At 43.1% G+C, this 21,365-nt stretch overlaps 2 protein-coding genes across 7 annotated transcripts in view; both read left to right on the top strand.

The window, feature by feature from the left end:
- Positions 1 to 9,600, top strand: part of LOC109898235 (AP-2 complex subunit alpha-2) — a 60,748-nt gene extending 51,148 nt beyond the window's left edge. For 3 of the 6 annotated variants that reach the window (XM_031833785.1, XM_031833784.1, XM_031833782.1), the window contains 7 exons: positions 1,302 to 1,391; positions 6,932 to 7,055; positions 7,214 to 7,330; positions 7,404 to 7,473; positions 7,607 to 7,741; positions 7,914 to 7,925; positions 9,415 to 9,600. In XM_031833785.1, coding sequence (XP_031689645.1) covers positions 1,302 to 1,391; positions 6,932 to 7,055; positions 7,214 to 7,330; positions 7,404 to 7,473; positions 7,607 to 7,741; positions 7,914 to 7,925; positions 9,415 to 9,492 — 626 coding nt within the window. In that variant the 3' untranslated portion in view covers positions 9,493 to 9,600. The remainder of the gene's footprint in view (positions 1 to 1,301; positions 1,392 to 6,931; positions 7,056 to 7,213; positions 7,331 to 7,403; positions 7,474 to 7,606; positions 7,742 to 7,913; positions 7,926 to 9,414) is intronic. The other 3 variants (XM_031833783.1, XM_020493126.2, XM_020493124.2) reach the window with 1 other exon arrangement.
- A 6,624-nt stretch (positions 9,601 to 16,224) lies between these two features.
- Positions 16,225 to 21,052, top strand: LOC109897243 (dual specificity protein phosphatase 16-like). Its single transcript, XM_020491783.2, has 5 exons — positions 16,225 to 17,076; positions 17,394 to 17,522; positions 17,703 to 17,862; positions 18,416 to 18,539; positions 18,633 to 21,052. The coding sequence occupies exons 2-5, from the start codon at positions 17,421 to 17,423 to the stop codon at positions 19,888 to 19,890; spliced, it is 1,644 nt and encodes a 547-aa protein (XP_020347372.1). The 5' UTR covers positions 16,225 to 17,076; positions 17,394 to 17,420; the 3' UTR covers positions 19,891 to 21,052.
- The last annotated feature ends 313 nt before the right edge of the window (positions 21,053 to 21,365 follow it).

Here is a 21,365-nt window from a genome sequence, read left to right as displayed (position 1 = left end):
GAAGATGCTGGAGGAAACAGGTACAAAAGTATCTATATCCACAGTAAAACGAGACCTATATCGACATACTTGAAGGGCCGCTCAGCAAGAAAGAAGCCACTGCTCCAAAACCGTCATTAAAAAGCCAGACTATGGTTTGCCACTGCACATGGGGACAAAGATGGTACATTTTGGAGAAATGTCCTCTGGTCTGATGAAACAAAAATAGAACTATTTGGCCATGAAGACCATCGTTATGTTTGGTGGAAAACAGGGGAGGCTTGGCAAGCCGAAGAACACCATCCCAACCGTGAAGCACGGGGGTGGCAACAGGGGTGGTGGTTGGATTTGCGTTTATTGTTGAAGAAATTAGCGTTACACCAAGGCCTGCAATCTGGAGCAGGATCGATTTGGAGGTGGAGGGTCCATCATGGTCTGGGGCGGTGTGTCACAGCATCATTGGACTGAGCTTGTTGCAGGCAATCTGAATGCTGTGCTTTACAGGGAAGACATCCTCCTCCCTCATGTGGTACCCTTCCTACAGGCTCATCCTGACATGACCCTCCAGCATGACAATGCCACCAGCCATACTGCTCGATCTGTGTGTGATTTCCTGCAAGAGAGGAATGTCAGTGTTCTGCCATGGCCAGTGAAGAGCCCGGATCTCAGTCCCATTCAGCACGTCTGGGACCTGTTGCATCGGAGGGTGGGGGCTAGGGCCATTCCCCCCCAGAAATGTCTGGGAACTTGCAGGTGCCTTGGTGGAGGAGTGGGGAACATCTCACAGCAAGAACTGGCAAATCTGGTGCAGTCAATGATGAGGAGATGCACTGCAGTACTTAATGCAGCTGGTGGCCACACCAGATACTGCCTGTTACTTTTGATTTTGACCCCCCCTTTGTTCAGGGACACCATTCCATTTATGTTAGTCACATGTCTGTGAAACTTGTTCAGTTTTTGTCTGTTGTTGAAATCTTGTTATTTTTCTACAAAATATTTACACATGCTAAGTTTGCTGAAAATAAACGCAGTTGACAGTGAGAGGACGTTTCTTTTTTTTGCTGAGTTTATGTATGTATGTGCTTTTACGAATGAGATGGGTGAGTTACCGACTGTGTCCATATGTGTTGTACTGTAGGTATTATGAATTATAATGCATTATAAACGGGAATGAGTTGGTGTGTAATGCTGCATTATAGCCTTAATACGGGAGCATACATAACAGTACATAATGCATTATAACCTATATGTTTTATTTTGGAAATGTCACCTAAATGTGTCCATTTCACATATCTTCTAACATGTTTTTTTATATTTTTTAGGGAGGATGTATCTGTTCTATGGCAATAAAACCTCGGTGCAGTTTGTCAGCTTTAACACCACAGTCAGCTGTCCAGGGGAGCTGCAGTCTCATATCCTTCAATGCATTTGCACACACACACACTGGCACACCCTTATCTTGCACACTATAGCAATAGCAGAATTTTGACTTCGATACTGATACCATGTTTAGTATCACAATACGCGATACCATCACGATACTCAATACCAAAATGATACCACTGCAAAAAAAGAAGGTATATTAGCCAAAGTCAATGGCTGCCAAATGCAGATGATCCAGACAAACGCTGCTGCTGCTGCTCTGTTCAGTATTTGGGCATCTTTTATGTTCAATATCATTACATTTATTTTTATTTTTACGTCAACATTTTTTGGAGACGGACATGTATGCATTAAAGGGGAATGGAAACAATAGGCTTTAGAATACCAGCTAACTGTAAATCGCCATGTTGGCATTTTGTTGCGTCACTGGCAGGAATTCCTGAATGTACTGGCCAGCAACACGAGGTATTCACCTGGAAAGCATTTCTGTTAACAGGTGTGCCTTGTTAAATTAATTTGTGGAATTTCTTTCCTCAATGCGTTTGTGCCAATCAGTTGTGTTGTGACAAGTAAGGAGTGGTATACAGAAGATAACCCTATTTGGTAAAAGACCAAGTCCATATTATGGATAGAGCAGCTTAAATAAGCAAAGACATTTGAAGAACTTTGAAAGTTTCTTCAAGTGCAGTCGCAAAAACCATCAAGCGCTATGAGGAAACTCTCATGAGGCCTGCCACAGGAAAGGAAAACCCAGAGTTAACTCTGCTGCGGAGGATGAGTTCATTAGAGTTAACTGCACCTCAGACATCTCAGCCCAAATAGATGCTTCAGAGTTCAAGTAACCGACACATCTCAACATCAACTGTTCAGAGGAGACTGTGTTAATCAGGCTTTAATGGTCGAATTACTGTGAAGAAACCACTACTAAAGGACACCAATAAGAAAAAGAGACTTCCTTGGGCCAAGAAACACGAGCAAAGGACATTAGACCGGTGGAAATCTGTCCTTTGTTCTGATGAATCCAAATGAGATTTTTGGTTCCATCCTCTGTCTTTGTGAGATGCAGAGTAGGTGAACAGAAGATCTCTGCATGTATGATTCCCACCGTGAAGCATGGAGGTGTGTTGGTGCTTTGCTGGTGACACTGTCAGTGATTTATTTACAACTAAAGGCATAGTTGAAGTCGGAAGTTTACATACTCCTTAGCCAAATACATTTAAACTCGGGTTTTCAGAGTAAATATTCACCACTTTATTTTAAGAATGTGAAATGTTAGAATAATAGTAGAGTGATTTATTTCAGCTTTTATTTCTTTCATCACATTCCCAGTGGGTCAGAAGTTTACACACACTCAATTAGTATTTGGTAGCATTGCCTTTAAATTGTTTAACTTGGGTCAAACTTTTCGGGTAGCCTTTCACAAGCTTCCCACAATAAGTTGGGTGAATTTTGGCCCATTCCTCCTGACAGAGCTGGTGTAACTGAGTCAGGTTTGTAGGCCTCCTTGCTCGCACACCCTTTTTCAGTTCTGCCCACAAATGTTCTATAGTATGCTTGGGGTCATTGTACATTTGGAAGACCCATTTGTGACCAAGCTTTAACTTCCTGACTGTCTTGAGATGTTGCTTCAATATATCCACATAATTTTCCTTCCTCGTGATGCCATCTATTTTGTGAAATGCACCAGTCCCTGCTGCAGCAAAGCACCCCCACAACATGATGCTGCCACCCCCGTTCTTCACGGTTGGGATGGTATTCTTTTTTTCTTCCCGTTTTCCGCCAAACATAACAATCTTCCTTATGGCCAAACAGTTCTATTTTTGTTTCATCAGACCAGAGGACATTTCTCCAGAAAGTACCATCTTTTTCCCATGTGCAGTTGCAAACCGTAGTCTGGCTTTTCTATGGTGGTTTTGGAGCAATGGCTTCTTCCTTGCTGTGCGGCCTTTCAGGTTATGTTGATATAGGACTCGTTTTACTGCGGATATAAGACATTTGTGGAGTGTTTGAAAAACAAGTTTAATGACTCCAACGTAAATGTATGTAAACTTCCGACTTCAACTGTACACATAACCAGCATGGCTATCACAGCATTTTGAAGCGATACGCCATCCCATCTGGTTTGCACTTAGTCCCACTATCATTTGTTTTTCAACATGACATTGACCCAACACACCTCTAGGCTTTGTAAGGGTTATTTTACCAAGAAGGAGAGTGATGGAGTGCTGAATCAGATGACCGGGCCTCCATAATCACCTGACCCCAACCCAATTGAGATGGTTTGGGATGAGTTGGACCACAGAGTGAAGGAAAAGCATCCGACAAGTGCTCAGCATATGGGGGAGGAATGTGCAAATCTGTCATCAAGGCAAAGGGTGGCTACTTTGAATAATATAAAATATAGTTTGATTTGTTTAACACTTTTTTTGGGTGACTACATGATTCCATATGTGTTATTTCATAGTTTTGATGTCTTCACTATTATTATACAATGTAGAAAATAGTAAAAATAAAGAAAAACCCTTGAGTGAGTAGGTGTCCAAACTTTTGCCTGGTACTGTATATTATTTAGTATATGTAAAGACAAGATTATATCAAGAATAGTGTGATGGGTGACAATATTAGCCACTCACTTGTGAATGATGCCCTGCTGTTTCACATGCTTTTTTCCCCCACCTTTTTCCAAACCATAGTCGTGTAACAGTTTTTTGCTTCCGTCCCTCTCCTTGCCCCTACCTGGGCTCGAACCAGGGAGCCTCTGCACACATCAACAACAGTTACCCACGAAGCACCGTTACCCATTGCTCCACTAAAGCTGAGGCCCTTGCAGAGCAAGGGGAACAACTGCTTCAAGGTCTCGGAGCGAGCGACGTCACCGATTTGAAACGCTATTAGCGCGCATCCCCTCTAACAAGCTAGCCTTTTCACACCGGTTACACTCACCCCCCTTTTGACCTCCTCCTTTTCCGCAGCAACCAGTGATCTGGGTAAACAGCATCAATGTAACAGTATAGCTTCCGTCCCTCTCCTCGTCCTTACCTGGGCTCGAACCAGAGACCCTCTGCACATATCGACAACAGCCACCCTCGAAGCATCGTTACTCATCACTCCACAAAAGCCGCGGCCCTTGCAGAGCAAGGGGAACAACTACTTCAAGGTCTCAGAGTGAGTGACGTCACCGATTTTGAAACACTATTAGCGTGCACCCCGCTAACTAGCTAGCCATTTCACACCGGTTACAGTCACACACCTCATGTACAGTGCCTTGCGAAAGTATTTGGCCCCCTTGAACTTTGCGACCTTTTGCCACATTTCAGGCTTCAAACATAAAGATATAAAACTGTATTTTTTTGTGAAGAATCAACAACAAGTGGGACACAATCATGAAGTGGAACGACATTTATTGGATATTTCAAACTTTTTTAACAAATCAAAAACAGAAAAATTGGGCGTGCAAAATTATTCAGCCCCCTTAAGTTAATACTTTGTAGCGCCACCTTTTGCTGCGATTACAGCTGTAAGTCGCTTGGGGTATGTGTCTATCAGTTTTGCACATCGAGAGACTGACATTTTTTCCCATTCCTCCTTTCAAAACAGCTCGAGCTCTGAGGTTGGATGGAGAGCATTTGTGAACAGCAGTTTTCAGTTCTTTCCACAGATTCTCGATTGGATTCAGGTCTGGACTTTGACTTCGCCATTCTAACACCTGGATATGTTTATTTTTTAACCATTCCATGTAGATTTTGCTTTATGTTTTGGATCATTGTCTTGTTGGAAGACAAATCTCCGTCCCAGTCTCAGGTCTTTTGCAGACTCCATTAGGTTTTCTTCCAGAATGGTCCTGTATTTGGCTCCATCCATCTTCCCATCAATTTGAACCATCTTCCCTGTCCCTGCTGAAGAAAAGCAGGCCCAAACCATGATGCTGCCACCACCATGTTTGACAGTGGGGATGGTGTGTTCAGGGTGATGAGCTGTGTTGCTTTTACGCCAAACATAACATTTTGCATTGTTGCCAAAAAGTTAAATTTTGGTTTCATCTGACCAGAGCACCTTCTTCCACATGTTTGGTGTGTCTCCCAGGTGGCTTGTGGCAAACTTTAAACAACACTTTTTATGGATATCTTTAAGAAATGGCTTTCTTCTTGCCACTCTTCCATAAAGGCCAGATTTGTGCAATATACGACTGTTGTTGTCCTATGGACAGAGTCTCCCACCTCAGCTGTAGATCTCTGCAGTTCATCCAGAGTGATCATGGGCCTCTGGGCTGCATCTCTGATCAGTCTTCTCCTTGTATGAGCTGAAAGTTGAGGGACAGCCAGGTCTTGGTAGATTTGCAGTGGTCTGATACTCCTTCCATTTCAATATTATTGCTTGCACAGTGCTCCTTGGGATGTTTAAAGCTTGGGAAATCTTTTTGTATCCAATCCTGGCTTTAAACTTCTTCACAACAGTATCTCGGACCTGCCTGGTGTGTTCCTTGTTCTTCATGATGCTCTCTGCGCTTTTAACGGACCTCTGAGACTATCACAGTGCAGGTGCATTTATACGGAGATTTGATTACACACAGGTGGATTGTATTTATCAGTCATTTAGGTCAACATTGGATCATTCAGAGATCCTCACTGAACTTCTGGAGAGAGTTTGCTGCACTGAAAGTAAAGGGGCTGAATAATTTTGCACGCCCAATTTTTCAGTTTTTGATTTGTTAAAAAGTTTGAAATATCCAATAAATGTCGTTCTACTTCATGATTGTGTTCCACTTGTTGTTGATTCTTCACAAAAAAATACAGTTTTATATCTTTATGTTTGAAGCCTGAAATGTGGCAAAAGGTCGCAAAGTTCAAGGGGGCCGAATACTTTCGCAAGGCACTGTAGCCTTGCCCATAGGCCTATATGTTTTGATGAGGTTTGCATCATAAATTATGTGGCCAAATAGCTTCTTAAAATGTAAACACATTCATCCGCATTACAACGGGTGTAGAGCCTAACTGGCATACATACGCTGATCATTTTCACCATAAAAATGCACCTTTTTATAATAAAAGCATTACACTCATCGCATTTGTGGTCACTTTTGAGAATGCTGTTAAAGCTTTCGGTCTGTTATTCGAACTCAATCAGCATGACAGAGTGATCTCCAGCCTTGTCCTCGTCAACACTCACACCTGTGTTAACAAGAGAATCACTGACATGATGTCAGCTGGTCCTTTTGTGGCAGTGCTGAAATGCAGTGGAAATGTTTTGGGGGGATTCAGTTCATTTGCATGGCGAAGAGGGACTTTGCAATTCATTTAAATTCATCTGATCACTCTTCATAACAGTCTGGAGTATATGCAAATTGCCATCATACAAACTGAGGCAGCAGACTTTGTGAAATACATTTCACAGTATTACAATATGTCATTCTCAAAACTTTTGGCCACGACTGTACTGTGCAACACTACTATGTGTGTCCATTGGGTTGTAGTCTATACTGTTTAACACACATAGCTATATTCAATATTACAGTCCCCCCAGTGTAGTCTCTAGTCCCGGCTCTGTTCCTCTCCTTGACTGGCTTTCCCACAGCTCAACGTGCAGACCAAAACAGTGGAACCCCTAGTGGAGGGAGGAGCACAGGTGCAGCAAGTCATCAATATCGAGTGTCTGACCGACTTCATTGATGCTCCGCTGCTCAACATCAAGTTCAGGTGCACACGCGCACAGAATATTACACAGAACATATGATACAAATACCTCGCAATGACGCACGGAAGATCAGTAGTAACTCAAACATACACGCAAACATTTTCTGTTGTTGTTATCTTCAGTTTATTAAGTAGCGTGTGTGTGTGTGTGTTCCTCTCAGGTATGGGGGAGCCCTGCAGAATATCTCTCTCAAGCTGCCTGTCACCATCAACAAGTTCTTCCAACCCACAGAGATGGCAGCCGCAGACTTCTTCCAGCGCTGGAAACAACTCAGCCAGTGAGCGAGAGTGTGTGTAGGGTGCGAGCATGTAAGAGTGTGTGTGTGTATTTATGACTTCTTCTCTTTTCAGGCCCCAGCAAGAAGCACAAAAGATCTTCAAGGCCAGTCATGGCATGGACACAGAAGTGCTCAAGGCCAAGGTAGACACACACACACACACACTTTAGGCATATTTTAGGCATATTAATTTAATTCCTTTGCCTGCTGAATGTCTACCACATTCTACCCCCTCCCATTTTCTCTCCCCCCACCCCCTCCCACTCTTGTCTCTAGTTGCTGGGCCTGGGGACGGCCCTTTTGGAGAATGTGGATCCTAACCCAGAGAACTATGTGTGTGCTGGAGTCATCCAGACCAAGGCCCAACAGGTCGGCTGTTTGCTGAGACTGGAACCCAATGCGCAGGCCCAGGTACACACACACAAATGTATATGCATATATACACACACACAAATGTACATGCATATATATATATATACACACACATACACACACACACAGAGTCCGTCTGTCCTTCTCTGTGCTGCTCTCATTGCATCACTCACTGCTGTCTGTGTCTTTCTGTGTGCTGCTGCAAATCAAGCCTGGCGAGCAGGTAACACACAACTGTCCCTGTTCTCTCTCACTCTCGTTCTTTCTTTCTCATCCCCCTATTCTCTCTTTCACACCCTTTTTTCACGTTCTCATTCACCTTTCCCTCCACATTGATTCTTCCACACTTTCTCACTGACACCCCAACATTGAACACTTGGATCTCCACATTCTCTGTCTCTCTCTCTCTCTCTCTCTCTCTCTCTGTCTCTCTCGGTCTCTGTGCAGTGTTAGACTCGATGTTGATAATGTGTCATCAGTGTAAATCCATTCTAAACTCATGTTAAAATTTTTGATGATCCAATATATACAATGCCTTAAAGTTTTCATACCCCTTGACTTATTCCACATTTTATTGTTAAGCCTGAATTCAAAATTGATTAAATGTATATTTCTTACCCATCTACACACAATACCTCATAATGACAAAGTGATTTTTATTTATTTTTTAATTACAGAAATATCTCATTTATGTAAGTATTCACACCCCTGAGTCTATACGTTATGGATTCACTTTTGGCGACAATTACAGCTTTGAGTCGTCTTGGAGAATGTGTCGTTATTGTCTGTATCAGCTTTGTACATCAGAATTTGGGGATTTTCTCAAGCGCTTAAATTAGATGGGAGCGGCGGTAAACAGCAATCTTCAAGTCTTTACACAAATGTTCAATGTGATTCAAGTCTGGGCTTTGGCTGGGACTAGGACTTTCAAGGACTTTCACATTCTTGTCCTGAAGCCATCCCAGCATTGCTTTCTCTGTATGCTTGTGTGGTCATTATTGTCCTGTTGGAACATAAATCTTCGCCCCAATCTAAGATTTTTCACTCTTGAAGCAGGTTCTCATCAAGGATTTGCCTGTATTTGGCTCCATTCATTGAAATGCATAGCATAGGGATGGTGTTGACAAGCAACCGGAAGGTTACAAGTTCAAACCCCCGAGCTGACAAGGTACAAATCTGTCGTTCTGCCCCTGAACAGGCAGTTAACCCACTGTTCCTAGGCCGTCATTGAAAATAAGAATTTGTTCTTAACTGACTTGCCTAGTTAAATAAAGGTAAAATACATTTTTATTTGTTTTTTAAAAACAACTGAGTTGGCCCCAGGTGTATCAAGGATGATCAAAGGAAATTGGATGCCCCTGAGCTCAATTTGGGGTGTCATAGCAAAGGTGTATAAATACTTATGTAAATTAGATATTTCTGTATTTGATTTTCTATCAATTTGCAAACATTTTTTTAAAATCTTGATTTCACTTCGTCATTGTGTGATGTTGTGTGTAGATGGGTGAGAAACTAAATGTAATCCATTTTTTATTCAGGCTGTAATGCAACATAATGTGGCATAAGTCCAGGGGCATGAATGCTCTCTGAAGGCACTGTATATATATTATGTGTGTTTGAACTTTACTGACCACCCTGTATGTTCATTTGTGTGTGTGTGTGTGTGTGTGTGTGTGTTTACACATGTTAAATCTGTGTCCCTTCTCTGTCAGATGTACCGGCTGACTCTGCGCAGCAGCAAGGACACTGTTTCCCAGCGCGTCTGTGACCTCCTGGCAGAACAGTTCTGAATCCCTGAGTCTAGAACTCACCCAACGCGCTCCAGGCCATCATCACCACGCTCTAGACGCCCAACACACCGAGACCAGTGTTTCAACCCCCCCCCCCCCCCGAACAAAGAATCAACGAGAAGAAAGAAAAATACCTACATAAGGGAAAAAAAGCAGCCGTTGCCACTTGCACGACTGCCCTATTATTGTCATTTATTATTTTTGTCATGATTATAATTCCGATTCTTATTGTTATTACTGTTTATTATCATTGGCGCTACAATTCTTTCTTTTTTTCTGGTGTTTACGCATGCGTGCGTGTCCTGTTCTTCTCCGTCCTGTCTGTTTAAGCCCTGAGTACTTGTGATGACAGCTGGTGCCTGTGTGATGCATGGGGGGGAGGGTGGAAGAATCTGTGCGTTGATTCCACGACATTTCAACCTTAGACTATTCCTGGGAGTTCTACACACACACACACGTAATACACACCCAGATACTCTCACATGTAGGCAGATACATATATTTGTACATGCTTAAGTGTCCGTGTAAAGTATCTGTATAGGGTCCTCCTTTAGTTGGAGGGAGGGGTAAAACGAAATCACTAAAGAAATGGGACTCTTCTGTGTAAGGGTCCAAAATGACACTCTAAACCCCCACCTTCACCCCAACCCCATCTCTTCTCCACCCTCTGCTGTCCCAGTCCCCCACTGGTTATACATTCCAAGGGCCTCTATCAGTATAATCCCTGAGATATAATATTCCATAAAAAAATCTCCGGCACATTCCCAAGTCTACAGTTCCAGCTCTATTCCAGTGGAAATGGCCAGTGCACTTTAGGTGGTTCTAAGAGACCTCAGTCCTTCAATACCCCTCAAACACATACACACACCACCCCTCTCCCACTTCCCCTGTCTATATATATATATATATATATATATATATATATATATATATATATATATATAAAAAGAATGTAATTACTTTATCTTTTTTTGTCGTCTTTACTTTTATTCGTAGTGGAGTTATTGAAGTGTTTGTTTCTGTAATGGTGTAATGTTGTGTTGCTTCGTGTGTGAGAGAGAGCGAGCGAGAGTAGGGCTATCCGTGTGTACCCTGCGAATAGGGTAGAGGGGTCAGCTCGAAGGAGAGCGAGATTGAGGGAGAGTAGCAGGGTAGCTGGTCTTTACAGTGTTAATCAAACAGCGGTGAGGTTGACACTTGACTTAAACCTGTCATAAAGCCTACTTACCACCATTGTAATTAACTGTTTATTTCATGTTTCATGTTTTTTGACACTTGAGGCAGGGAACATTGGTTGAGAACTGACATGGGCTGTTTTATGACAGTTTATGAAATGTTTGTTGTGCATAAGCAAGCAAGTCCCATTGATGGGAGTTCAGGTGGTAGTTGGAAGGAGTTAGAGGGCAGTGGGCCAGTCCGTGTTCACATGAAGAGTGAAGCAGCAGAGCAGAGGCCTAGTATTCGTTATCTTAATTTTTTCATGCTGAAAAGAGGGATGGGATTGGAGAGTAGAGTGCTGCTTGACACCGTGATTGACTGAAAAAAGAGGAGTACCTCAGAACTTGATCTCTAAACACGCACAGGCTTGTGCACGCACGCACACACACGTCACAAATACTTACCTTTTGGTATTAATTGGGAGAAGATAGCAATCTGCAAATAGATTGATTATAATCTTTGAAAACACAACCAACCACAAAGACACTGGACAGCACTTATCTGTAAACTCACATTTCAGACACTCACCAACATGTCCATTCTTAGAGATGAGAGGGAGGAGAGAACTCAGACCAATTGTCAATCACAACTACCAGGATCTAATCATCAGGGGTGGGCATTGCGTGTGTGTCAGTGTACCACATGATAAAAATATCCTAAATTATCTTTGAGACATGGTCATATTAGTTTCAACAGGAGTCACTTATATGTCTAACCCATGCAATATTAGTGGGACAGTCTGATCATTGTAGTGGAAACTGTAGAATAATTTTGTGTGTGTGTGCAGTATCCGCTAGCTAATGTATCGGTGTTAAACCTGTGAGATACCTGTGTTAGATTTAAGATTTACTCTGTACTGAATAATGTGAAAGTAAAACTATGCCATATACTCTACCACTGGCTCTCTGTTTCTTGGTGGGAAAGTGTGTCTGTGTGTGATGATGTGTGAAGAGGAATTTCTTTCCAAAGCTCACCACAGTTCCACGTCCACAACAAAAAATGGATGTGTTAGTGCTGGGCTTGAACAAAAGCCTGAACACCCAGCATCTCTCCAGAACCGTAGTTGGATGTATCACATAGTCCAATCAATAAGAACTCATCACATTGACTAAGTAGTAGATGTAATGTGATTTTGCTCATTGAATTAAGATTTTTTTGCCATGTAGCAGTGTAACTACTGTAACTAGACACTACTGATTTTGCTAAAATAAAATGTGGGTGAAGTAGGCAATAAGTTCCTTTTTCTGCATCATTCTTGCCTAACTTTCACTTGAAATGGTGTTTAATAGGCTAAATTCCACATTATGTTAACATATGACCCCGAAGTGATCTTTTCTTGAGATTTGTAGTCTGACATGTCGGATTTACATATGATGCTTTTTCATGAACTAGTTTGGATGTAGTGAACTACTACTTCAAAGTAACTTTAGTCAAGTGAACTATATTTTCTTGAGGGTAGAATTAGTGTAGCTTAACTTCCAGGGTGAAGTAATTGGTAGCTTCTCAAACACTGCATGTTACCAACCTGTACCTCTAACCTAATGGCTGAGGATGAAAGGGGTGATAGGATACCTTCAATGCTGCAGAAATGTTTTGGTACCTTTCCCCAGATCTGTGCCTTGACACAATTCTGTCTCTGTTGATATCACAAACATTATCAAGCATTTCAGTTCTGTGACCTTGAGCTTGTGTGGCCTACCACTTCGCAGCTGAGATGTTGTTGCTCCTAGACGTTTCCACTTCACAATAACAGCACTTACAGTTGACCAGGGCAGCTCTAGCAGCAGTGGCGATTTTAGCATGTAAATCTTGGTGGGGCAACAAATAAAAATACCAAGTGGGATGCATGCCAGCAAAGCCACGACACAACATTAAACAATACATTAATTGCACTATAACGGTGTCAAATGGTGCCTACAAACGGTCAGATAATAAACAGCGAGTAGCAGCAGTGTACAAAACAAAAGGGGGGCTCAATGTAAATAGTCCGGTGGCCATTTGATTCATTGTTCAGCAGTCTTATGGCTTGGGGGTAGAAGCTGTTAAGGAGCCTTTTGGTCTTAGACTTGGAGCTTCAGTGCCACTTGCGGTGCGATAGCAGAGAAAATAGTCTATGACTTGAGTGACTGGAGTCTCTGACAGTTTTATGGGCTTTCCTCTCACACCGCCTATTATATAGGTTCTGGATGGCAGGAAGCTTGGCCCCAGTGATGTACTGGGACTTACGCAATATACTGGGCAGTACGACCCATGCCAAACCTTTTCAGGGGGAAAGGGGGAAAGGTTTTGTCGTGCCCTCTTCATGACTGTCTTGGTGTGTTTAGACCATAATAGTTTGTTGGTGATGTGGATACCAAGGAACTTGAAACTCTCGACCCGCTCAACTACAGCCCCGTCAATGGTAATGGGGGCCTGTTTGGCACGCCTTTTCCTGTAGTCCACGATCAGCTGTCCTGGCACCACACTGCCAGTTCTCTGACCTCCACCCTATAGGCTGTCTCATTGTTGTCGGTGATCAGGCCTACCACTGCTGTGTCGTCAGCAAACTTAATGATGGTGTTGGAGTCGTGTTTGGCTACGCAGTTGTGGGTGAACAGGGAGTACAGGAGGGGACTAAGTACACACCCCTGAGGGGCCCCAGTGTTGAGGATCAGGAAGTCCAGGATCCAGTTGCAGAGGGAGGTGTTTAGCCACATGGTCCTTAGCTTAGTGATGAGCTTTGTGGGCACTATGGTGTTGAACACTGAGCTGTAGTCAATGAACAGCATTTTCACGTAGATGTTTCTTTTGCCCAGGTGGGAAAGGGCTGTGTGGAGTGCGATTGAGATTGTGTCATCTGTGGATCTGTTGGAGCAGTATGCGAATTGGAGTGGGTCTAGGGTATCTGGGAGGATGCTGTTGATGTGAGCCATGACCAGCCTTTCAAAGCACTTCATGGCTACCGACGTCAGTGCTACGGACGGTAATAATTTAGGCAGATTACCTTTGCTTCCTTGGGCACAGGGACTATGGTGGTCTGCTTGACACATGTAGATATTACAAACTCGGTCAGGGAGAGGTTGAAAATGTCAGTGAAGACACTTGCCAGTTGGTAGCCACTTGCCAGTGAAGACACTTGCCATGCTTTGAGTACATGCCCCGCGGCTTTGTGAATGTTGACCTGTTTAAAGGTCTTGCTCACATCGGCTACTGAGAGCGTTATCACACAGTCATCCAGAACAGCTGGTGCTCTCATGCATGCTTCAGTGTTGCTTGCCTTGAAAAAAGCATAAAAGGCATTTAGCTCGTCTGGTAGGCTCGCGTCACTGGTTAGCTCGTGTCTGGGTTTCCATTTGTAGTCCATTATAGTTTTCAAGCCCTGCCACATCCAATGAGTATCAGAGACGGTGTAGTAGGATTCAGTCTTAATCCTGTATTGACGCTTTGCTTGTTTGATGGTTCGTCTGAGGGCATAGCGGGATTTATTATAAGCATCCGTATTAGTGTCCCGCTCCTTGAAAGCTGCAGCTCTAGCTTTTAGCTCGATGTGGATGTTGCCTGTAATCCATGGCTTCTGATTGGTATATGTTCGTACGGTCACTGTGGAGATGACGTCGTCAATGCACTTATTGATGAAGCTGAGGACTGAGGTCGTATACTCAATGCCATTGGATGAATCCCGGAACATTTTCCAGTCTGTGCAAGCAAAACAGTCCTGTAGCGTAGCATCCGCGTCATCTGACCACTTCCTTATTGAGGGAGTCACTGGTACTTCCTGCTTTAGTTTTTGCTTGTAAGCAGGAATCAGAAGGATATAATTATGGTTAGATTTACCAAATGGATCGTGAGGTAGAGCTTTGTATGCATCTCTGTGTGTGGAATAAAGGTGGTCTAGAGTTTTTTTTCTCCCTCTAGTTTCCTCTGGTGACACATACTGGTAAATATTTGGTTTAACTAATTTAAGTTTGCCTGCATTAAAGTCCCTGGCAACTAGGATGAGCATTTTCTTGTTTGCTTATGACCTTATAGAGTTGTTTGAATGCGGTCTTAGTGTCAGAATCGGTCTGTGGTGGTAAATAGATGGCTACGAATAATATAGATGAGAACTCTCTTGGTAGATAGTGTGGTCTGCAGCTTATCATAAGGTACTCTACCTCAGGAGAGCAATACCTCGAGACTTCTTTAATATTAGACATCGCACACCAGCTGTTTTTGACAAATAGACACACACCCCCACCCCTCGTCTTACCAGACGTAGCTTCTTCTCTGTTCTGCCAGGGCATGGAAAATCTCGCCAGGTCTATATTATCCGTGTCGTCGTTCAGCCACGACTCGGTGAAACATGAGATATTAAACTTTTTATGTCCTGTTGGTAGGATAATCGTAATCGTAGGTCATCCATTTTATTTCCCATGATTGCACATTAGCCAGTAGAACGGATGGCGGTGGGAGTTTACTCACTCGCCTAAGGATTCTCAGAAGGCAGCCCCCTTTTCCTCCATCTTTTCTGAGTTAATTTCGGTCATAAGAGACCGCAGCAACATTATGTACAAAATAAGTCAAAAAATAAGTTACAAACAATGCAAAAAAAATTTACAAAATAGCACAGTTGGGCATGTAAAACGTCAGCCATCGTATTCAGCGCCATCTTAACATCCCTTTCTGGCATTCCAGTCTTGCATTCTCTGGATTTATCGTGCTTTCAAAACAACTGGGAACTCTGAAAAAAGCAAGGTCGAATCATAATGATGTCGTTGATCTTCAGGTCGTAGCTCTAGAAAGAGGTCGGATTTACAATTTGAAGTTGGATGACGGTTCAAAAGGGTTTTTACCCAGTCGGAGCTAGTTTATTCTCGACTTCCCAGTTGTCTTGAACTCACTGAAGTCAAGTTTTCGCAGTTCCGAGTTAACAGTTGTTTTGAGCGCAGCACAAATCATGCATCATTGACAGCAAGGCCAATGTTGAATGTTGATCATTTTAAACTTGGAATTTTTCCATTTTCTCAAGTGGTTGTTTCCTAGTTCTCCCAGTTCTGACCATTCTGCCTGTCCTGACCCCAAGCCTGCCTGCCGTCCTGTACTTGCCTGACTCTGACCTGATTACAAACCTCTGCCTGCCCTGACTCCGAGCCTGCCTGCAGTCCTGTACCTGCCTGACTCTTACCTGATTACGAACCTATGCCTTTCCCCGACCCGCCCTTTGCCCAGTGTTATAATAAATTATTGAGAACTGTACTATCCGGGTCCTCTGTCTGCATCTGGGTCATATCCTGAGTCGTGATAAATGTAATCATCAAATATTGTAAGAGCTTTCCTTGTCTGCTTATATGCCTCCTTTATTTATCCTACAGTTCTGACTTGGTGTAAAGGGAGAACACTGTAAGAACGGACCATGTTTTGGATTCTGTTGCTGTACATTTCAAAAACACTGAACAAATAGTTATATTGACTGCGTCCATCCTAGCTCGCTCATTAATGTCTTAATCGGAATAACGGATAGCCTCTTATCCGCTTGTCGTCCCCTTATGCCGTAGTTTGTACATCTCAATTGTCAGCAGAAACCACATTTGTTTAAGGAAGTCAGCCATATCAGTTATGGTTTTTTTAATGGCAGTAAATGAGGCTGAATGAACTGTTTCGCTGCCAGACCAGGCTCCACTGACAGCCAGGTGTAGCAGTGGTAAAGTGTTGGGACTCTGCTGTTGGGACAGGTTTATGTAGGCCCTAACAGTTTATGGGCACCGTTTGTCACCATTATGGTACAATTAATGTATTGTTTAGCGTTGTATTGTTTAGCGTTGTGTTGTGGCTTTGCTGGCATGCATCCCACTCTTTCTTTTTTTTTGCCTCGCCAAGATTTACATGCTAAAATCGCCACTGGAAGAGATTATAGGGTTTTTCACAAATACATGCTTTTCGCCACGACGTATTGCAGCTGCATGTTTTTTAAAAACGCCCCTGCAACAATAGCGTCAGAAAAGGTACGATTCGTCACAATAAAAAGCAAAGGGTCTTCAGGCGAATTGATAATGATTAAGAAATGAGTCCGGCATGGGCGGCGGATTGGTTGAAAATGACATCACATACAATTATACTATTCTTAGTTTGTAGAAACAGCATTACCTCATCCTTTCCACCTCGCGCAGTTATAGCCATACAACAACAAATAATGTTACAGTCGCAGACAGGACAAGGAACAGGACGAGAGTAGAAGTCAAGAAAGAGAGCTCTATACTCTACTTATTATTAATTAAGCATAACATATATTTTTGCATTCTTAATCCATGTTCTTTGAGACCATTCGGGTTGATTAGATCGAGTTATTTGGTGTGCAAGTTGATTTGTGCGATATTTCCAGTATCTTCGTTTGGAGTGAAAATCGTCGCTGTAAGTACAATGTAATATTTCTTGCATTTTTCTTGCATAATTTATGTCTGGTTTTATATTCTCCTATGATCATCTAATGAATGCAAACTTGCAAAATCCATGACGTAATGTAAAGAGAACGTCATTCTCTAGCAGCAATAGAACAAATTAATGTTTTCTTAATTCACATTCATAGCAATAATAATGCTAATATATTTCATGCAACTGTTAGAATGATTGTCAAAGTTCCATGCAGTCTTTTTTCGATGCCTATGTATTGTAGCCTAATACATAATTGTAATCCCTTGATATTGAAATGAACACCGTTTTCTCTCAAGTTTCGGTTCCAGACACAAAGGACAGAGATGGTGTTCTACAGGGAGAGAGAGAACGGGACACGCGAGCGTCCACCGCTGTCTCTCATCCTACCGCATCTTTACCTGGGTGCAGAGACGGACGTTACGCAGGTAATAATGTTTTCATTCAGTAGGTCAGTCTATAGAATGGATAACCTAGCTCTCCTCAGTGGCCAAAGTTTTGTATTTTCACAATGCACCGAAAATGTACCTCTTCCAGAAGACTGGAATTTATTAATATTTCGTGTTCCCTGTCTCGCTCTTCCCGGTGCACTCCCTACTCGGCTGCAGGATTGCCTCGACGCCCGCGGGATCTCATACGTGCTAAGCGTGAGCTGCTTCAGCCCGCAGCCTACTTTCCTTCCCCGTTCCCAGTACCTTCGCATCCCAATCGAGGACTCTCTCCGAGACGACCTGCTGCCCCATATCCCGGAGGCACTGCGTTTTATCGGTGAGAATAATGATGAGATTGGGTTAGTTTGGTGTCAAATGGATGGCAACCCTATTCCCCATATAGTGCAAATGCACTATTTTCGACAAGACACAGCTAGTGCACGATAGAGCTAGTTCAGTATAAGGGGAATATAGGCATAATTGGAGATTTGACGACACAAATCCTGCAGATTAGGTAATAGGATATTTCTGCATGTCATCATTATGCTATAGTCTGCATCATCATGTATGCATTACACACTGGCGACTGTCTGTCTGGAAGAAACACAGATGACTCAGTTCAAGTGATGAGCAGTTATTGATCAGGGTTTCATGTAGGCCAGTTATGCTCCTATGGTTTCAGAAATATTGAATGCTGTTACATCCCATTCAGTACCATGGACAATTGATACAAGCCTACTGTTGCAGGAAGCCCATTCATGACAGTTGACATAAACTGTGTGCTTTGCACAGTTTGCAGTCTGGCTGAAGTGATGTCATGCAATACAGTATGGATGATTTCAAATAAAAGAAAATGTCTTATCTCTTCTCTCTCTCTCTCTCTCTCTCAGATGGGGCTATGTCATCAGGTGGATCTGTAGTAGTTCATTGTGCTGCAGGAATCTCTCGCTCCCCTGCCCTGGCTGTGGCCTACATTATGTACAACCTGGGGATGGACCTTGACCATGCCTACAGGTGTGTTTGTCTGTGCTGTATGTGTATTATAATGTGTGTGTGTGTGTGTGTGTAAACTATCCACATCTGATCTTATCTGTTCCTCACTTTCAGGTTTGTGAAAGAGCGCAGGCCTTCGATCTCCCCAAACTTCAATTTTCTGGGTCAGCTACAACACTTCCAAGGAACCCTCACTCAGAAAACCTCTAATGGCAACCCCACTATCCAGCCGATCAGATCACTGGACACATGTCTGCAGCCAAGCAATGAAAACATTAGCAGCGATTCCTCTGTCCCCCTGTCAGCCAATCAGATCATGAATATTCAGGTCAATGGCTATGTTGCTAAGGACTTTTTAGAGGTTGCTAAAGTGCATAATATGTACAATGAGAATTCCACTTGTAACACAGAGAATATAGAGCAAAGGTCCTCATATTCAGGTGAAACTCAGAGTCTATCAGAGAAGCCACAGCAAGACCAGAGGAGCGTGCCATCACAACTGACGCTGTCTCTCGCCAGAAAACACAAAACGCTCACTCTCAACCTGAACCATAACCGGAACCAGAGGGAGGCCCAGAGCCAATGTGGAGCAATGACTCCAAGCCCCAACGAACCAGCGACACCGACACCAAAGTCCAACACACCACAAATCCCAACAGGCATTGCATCTCACTCTGAGAAGCGCAAGAGCCTCACCCTCTCCCTGTCTCTCATTGGTGCAATTCCCCCAACTCCCCACCAGAATGAGCCAGAAAGCAGCAACAGGCACAGCATTAGCCACAAGCCAACGCAGTCCAGCGTTTCTAACAACATCCACAAGAGGGAGTCAGAAGGCACCAGTGGTTCAAAAAGGCACGGCAGAAAGCCTTCAACGATGGCCCTTTCCTCCTCACAGACAGATGTACAACAGAGAGAGAGGAGCACATCCTGTGTCAAAGCAGCAGGATGGCCCAATCGCTCCTCCTCCCAAACCCAAACCCAGGCAAAGGTAGAGAGAGAGGGAAGAGGCCAGCCTAAAAGAGAGCCCAGCCGCTGTCAGAGCGTGAAGAAGGGGAGGCCTAAATTGACTCCAAAGACAGGGAAGGACCACAGCAAGGGAAGAGCAGAGAGGGAGACACTAACAGGGAGCCTGAGCAGCAGTTCTGTTTTGAGCCAGGACAGTATCGTAGTTGACCAGCAGGTGTCGCCAGCAGCTAAGCTGTCTGCATCTGCAGTGAGGGCTGAGGAAAGAGTGGATGCCGAACAGAGCCTCCTGTTTCCTCTCAACCTGACTGTCAACAAGCTGCTGGGCTGGGGGGAGAAGATGCTGCTGGGGGTGCTGTTTGGCCCCCGGATCAAAATGGAACCGGCTATTCTGCCCTATAGGTGCTGATGCAGTAAGAGACCTTTGGCGAGGACAGAGAGAGGGCTGATAAATGCCAGGAGATTGATTTGTGTGTGTGTGTGTGTGTGTTTGTGTGTGAGAACAGAGAACTGAACTCCATGTATAATATTTGTCTGCCCATACCAAGTTCACAGTCCTTGCTTTGTCACAGTCCAATGCTTTGTCCTATAAATGCTAATTTATTGTTGACTTCTTTCAAAAGCACTATGTATATTACAAATAGGGCAGTTTATGCCTCCAACACAATGCTCATGGATTAAGGCTTGATTATGTTGATTTTTATTTATTGATTGATGTGAATTAAGTGATCAGTTTATTGTTGTTATTTATAAAATGAATATTTTGAGGATGGTATTTTGGCACTGTTGTTTGTAATGGGATCACAGTGTTCATTAGAGATGAAATATTTTACTCCTGTTCTCTCCTGGTTCTTCAATTCTGACTCATCTCCCATGTATTTCACCATAAATGTACAATCATTTAGGCCTATGAGGAAAACATCTGATATGGTTATTCACTTATTTTATAAAATATTACAAGAATACAAAATAAAGTTTGGATAATTTTCACTTTTAGACAAATCCACCCTTAAACATCAACAAATTACTTGGGTTAATAAGGAGGAGTTGAGGGTGAAACCTAGGCAGTTGTACATCTGAATGCCTTCAACTGAAATGTGTCTCCCGCATTTAACCCAACCCCTCTGAATCAAAGAGGTGCGTGCGGGGGCTGCCTTAATCGACATCCATCGCACCCAGGGAACAGTGGGTTAACTGCCTTGCTCAGGGGCAGAACAACAGATTTTTACCTTGTCAGCTCAGGGATTTGATCCAGCAACCTTGTGGTTACTGGCCCAATGCTCTAACCACTAGGCTGAATGTGGGTGTGGTAAAAAATGAGCAACATGCCCATGTAAATGAGTCACATCCGGTTGAGGGGATGGGCAAATCAGGGAGGGAAAGGAAGACAAGAATGCTTTACTTGGCAAGAACTATTAATATAAAATACTGTATGCTATGAGTTTTCCCTCCCATATCTCCTCATATTCTCAACAGGTTGGCCTTAGTTGTTTGATGGTAATCATACAATACTCTGAAAAGCATTGGCTAAAGTACTAAACCCAAACAAATAAATAAAGGGGTTATAAAACATTCCATGTGCCAGGGATCAATACACCCCCCCCCCCCCCCCCCCCAATATGTTGCAAAAGCAGCTTTATAGGTATACTCCCCTGCCCTAGATATATGTACACTCTGCTGTAAAATTCCTCATTAAACAAATGAATGTCTAGACCTTCATACAACTGGGCTCAACGGCCAAATAAGGTAGTAAACGTAATGTAGTACACATAATGTGTGAATACTATAGTTAACTCATTTAAAATCTGGTTTAACCGTATTGTTTCAGTTTCACGAATAAACGGTCAGTGTTAATTAAATAAACATTTTTAGAATGTATCTCAT

Source organism: Oncorhynchus kisutch, linkage group LG10, assembly GCF_002021735.2.
Source record: "Oncorhynchus kisutch isolate 150728-3 linkage group LG10, Okis_V2, whole genome shotgun sequence".
Classification (NCBI taxonomy): domain Eukaryota; kingdom Metazoa; phylum Chordata; class Actinopteri; order Salmoniformes; family Salmonidae; genus Oncorhynchus; species Oncorhynchus kisutch.
Note: the sequence above shows the minus strand (reverse complement) of the source record. Positions and strands in the feature narration are given on the sequence as shown.

Excerpts from the sequence above, each read along its gene's own strand:
- LOC109897243 (XM_020491783.2), top strand. The coding sequence starts at position 17,421 with ATGGTGTTCTACAGGGAGAGAGAGAACGGGACACGCGAGCGTCCACCG. Across the intron at positions 17,523-17,702 it reads CAGAGACGGACGTTACGCAG|GATTGCCTCGACGCCCGCGG; the intron begins GTAATAATGTTT and ends ACTCGGCTGCAG. Across the intron at positions 18,540-18,632 it reads GACCTTGACCATGCCTACAG|GTTTGTGAAAGAGCGCAGGC; the intron begins GTGTGTTTGTCT and ends CCTCACTTTCAG.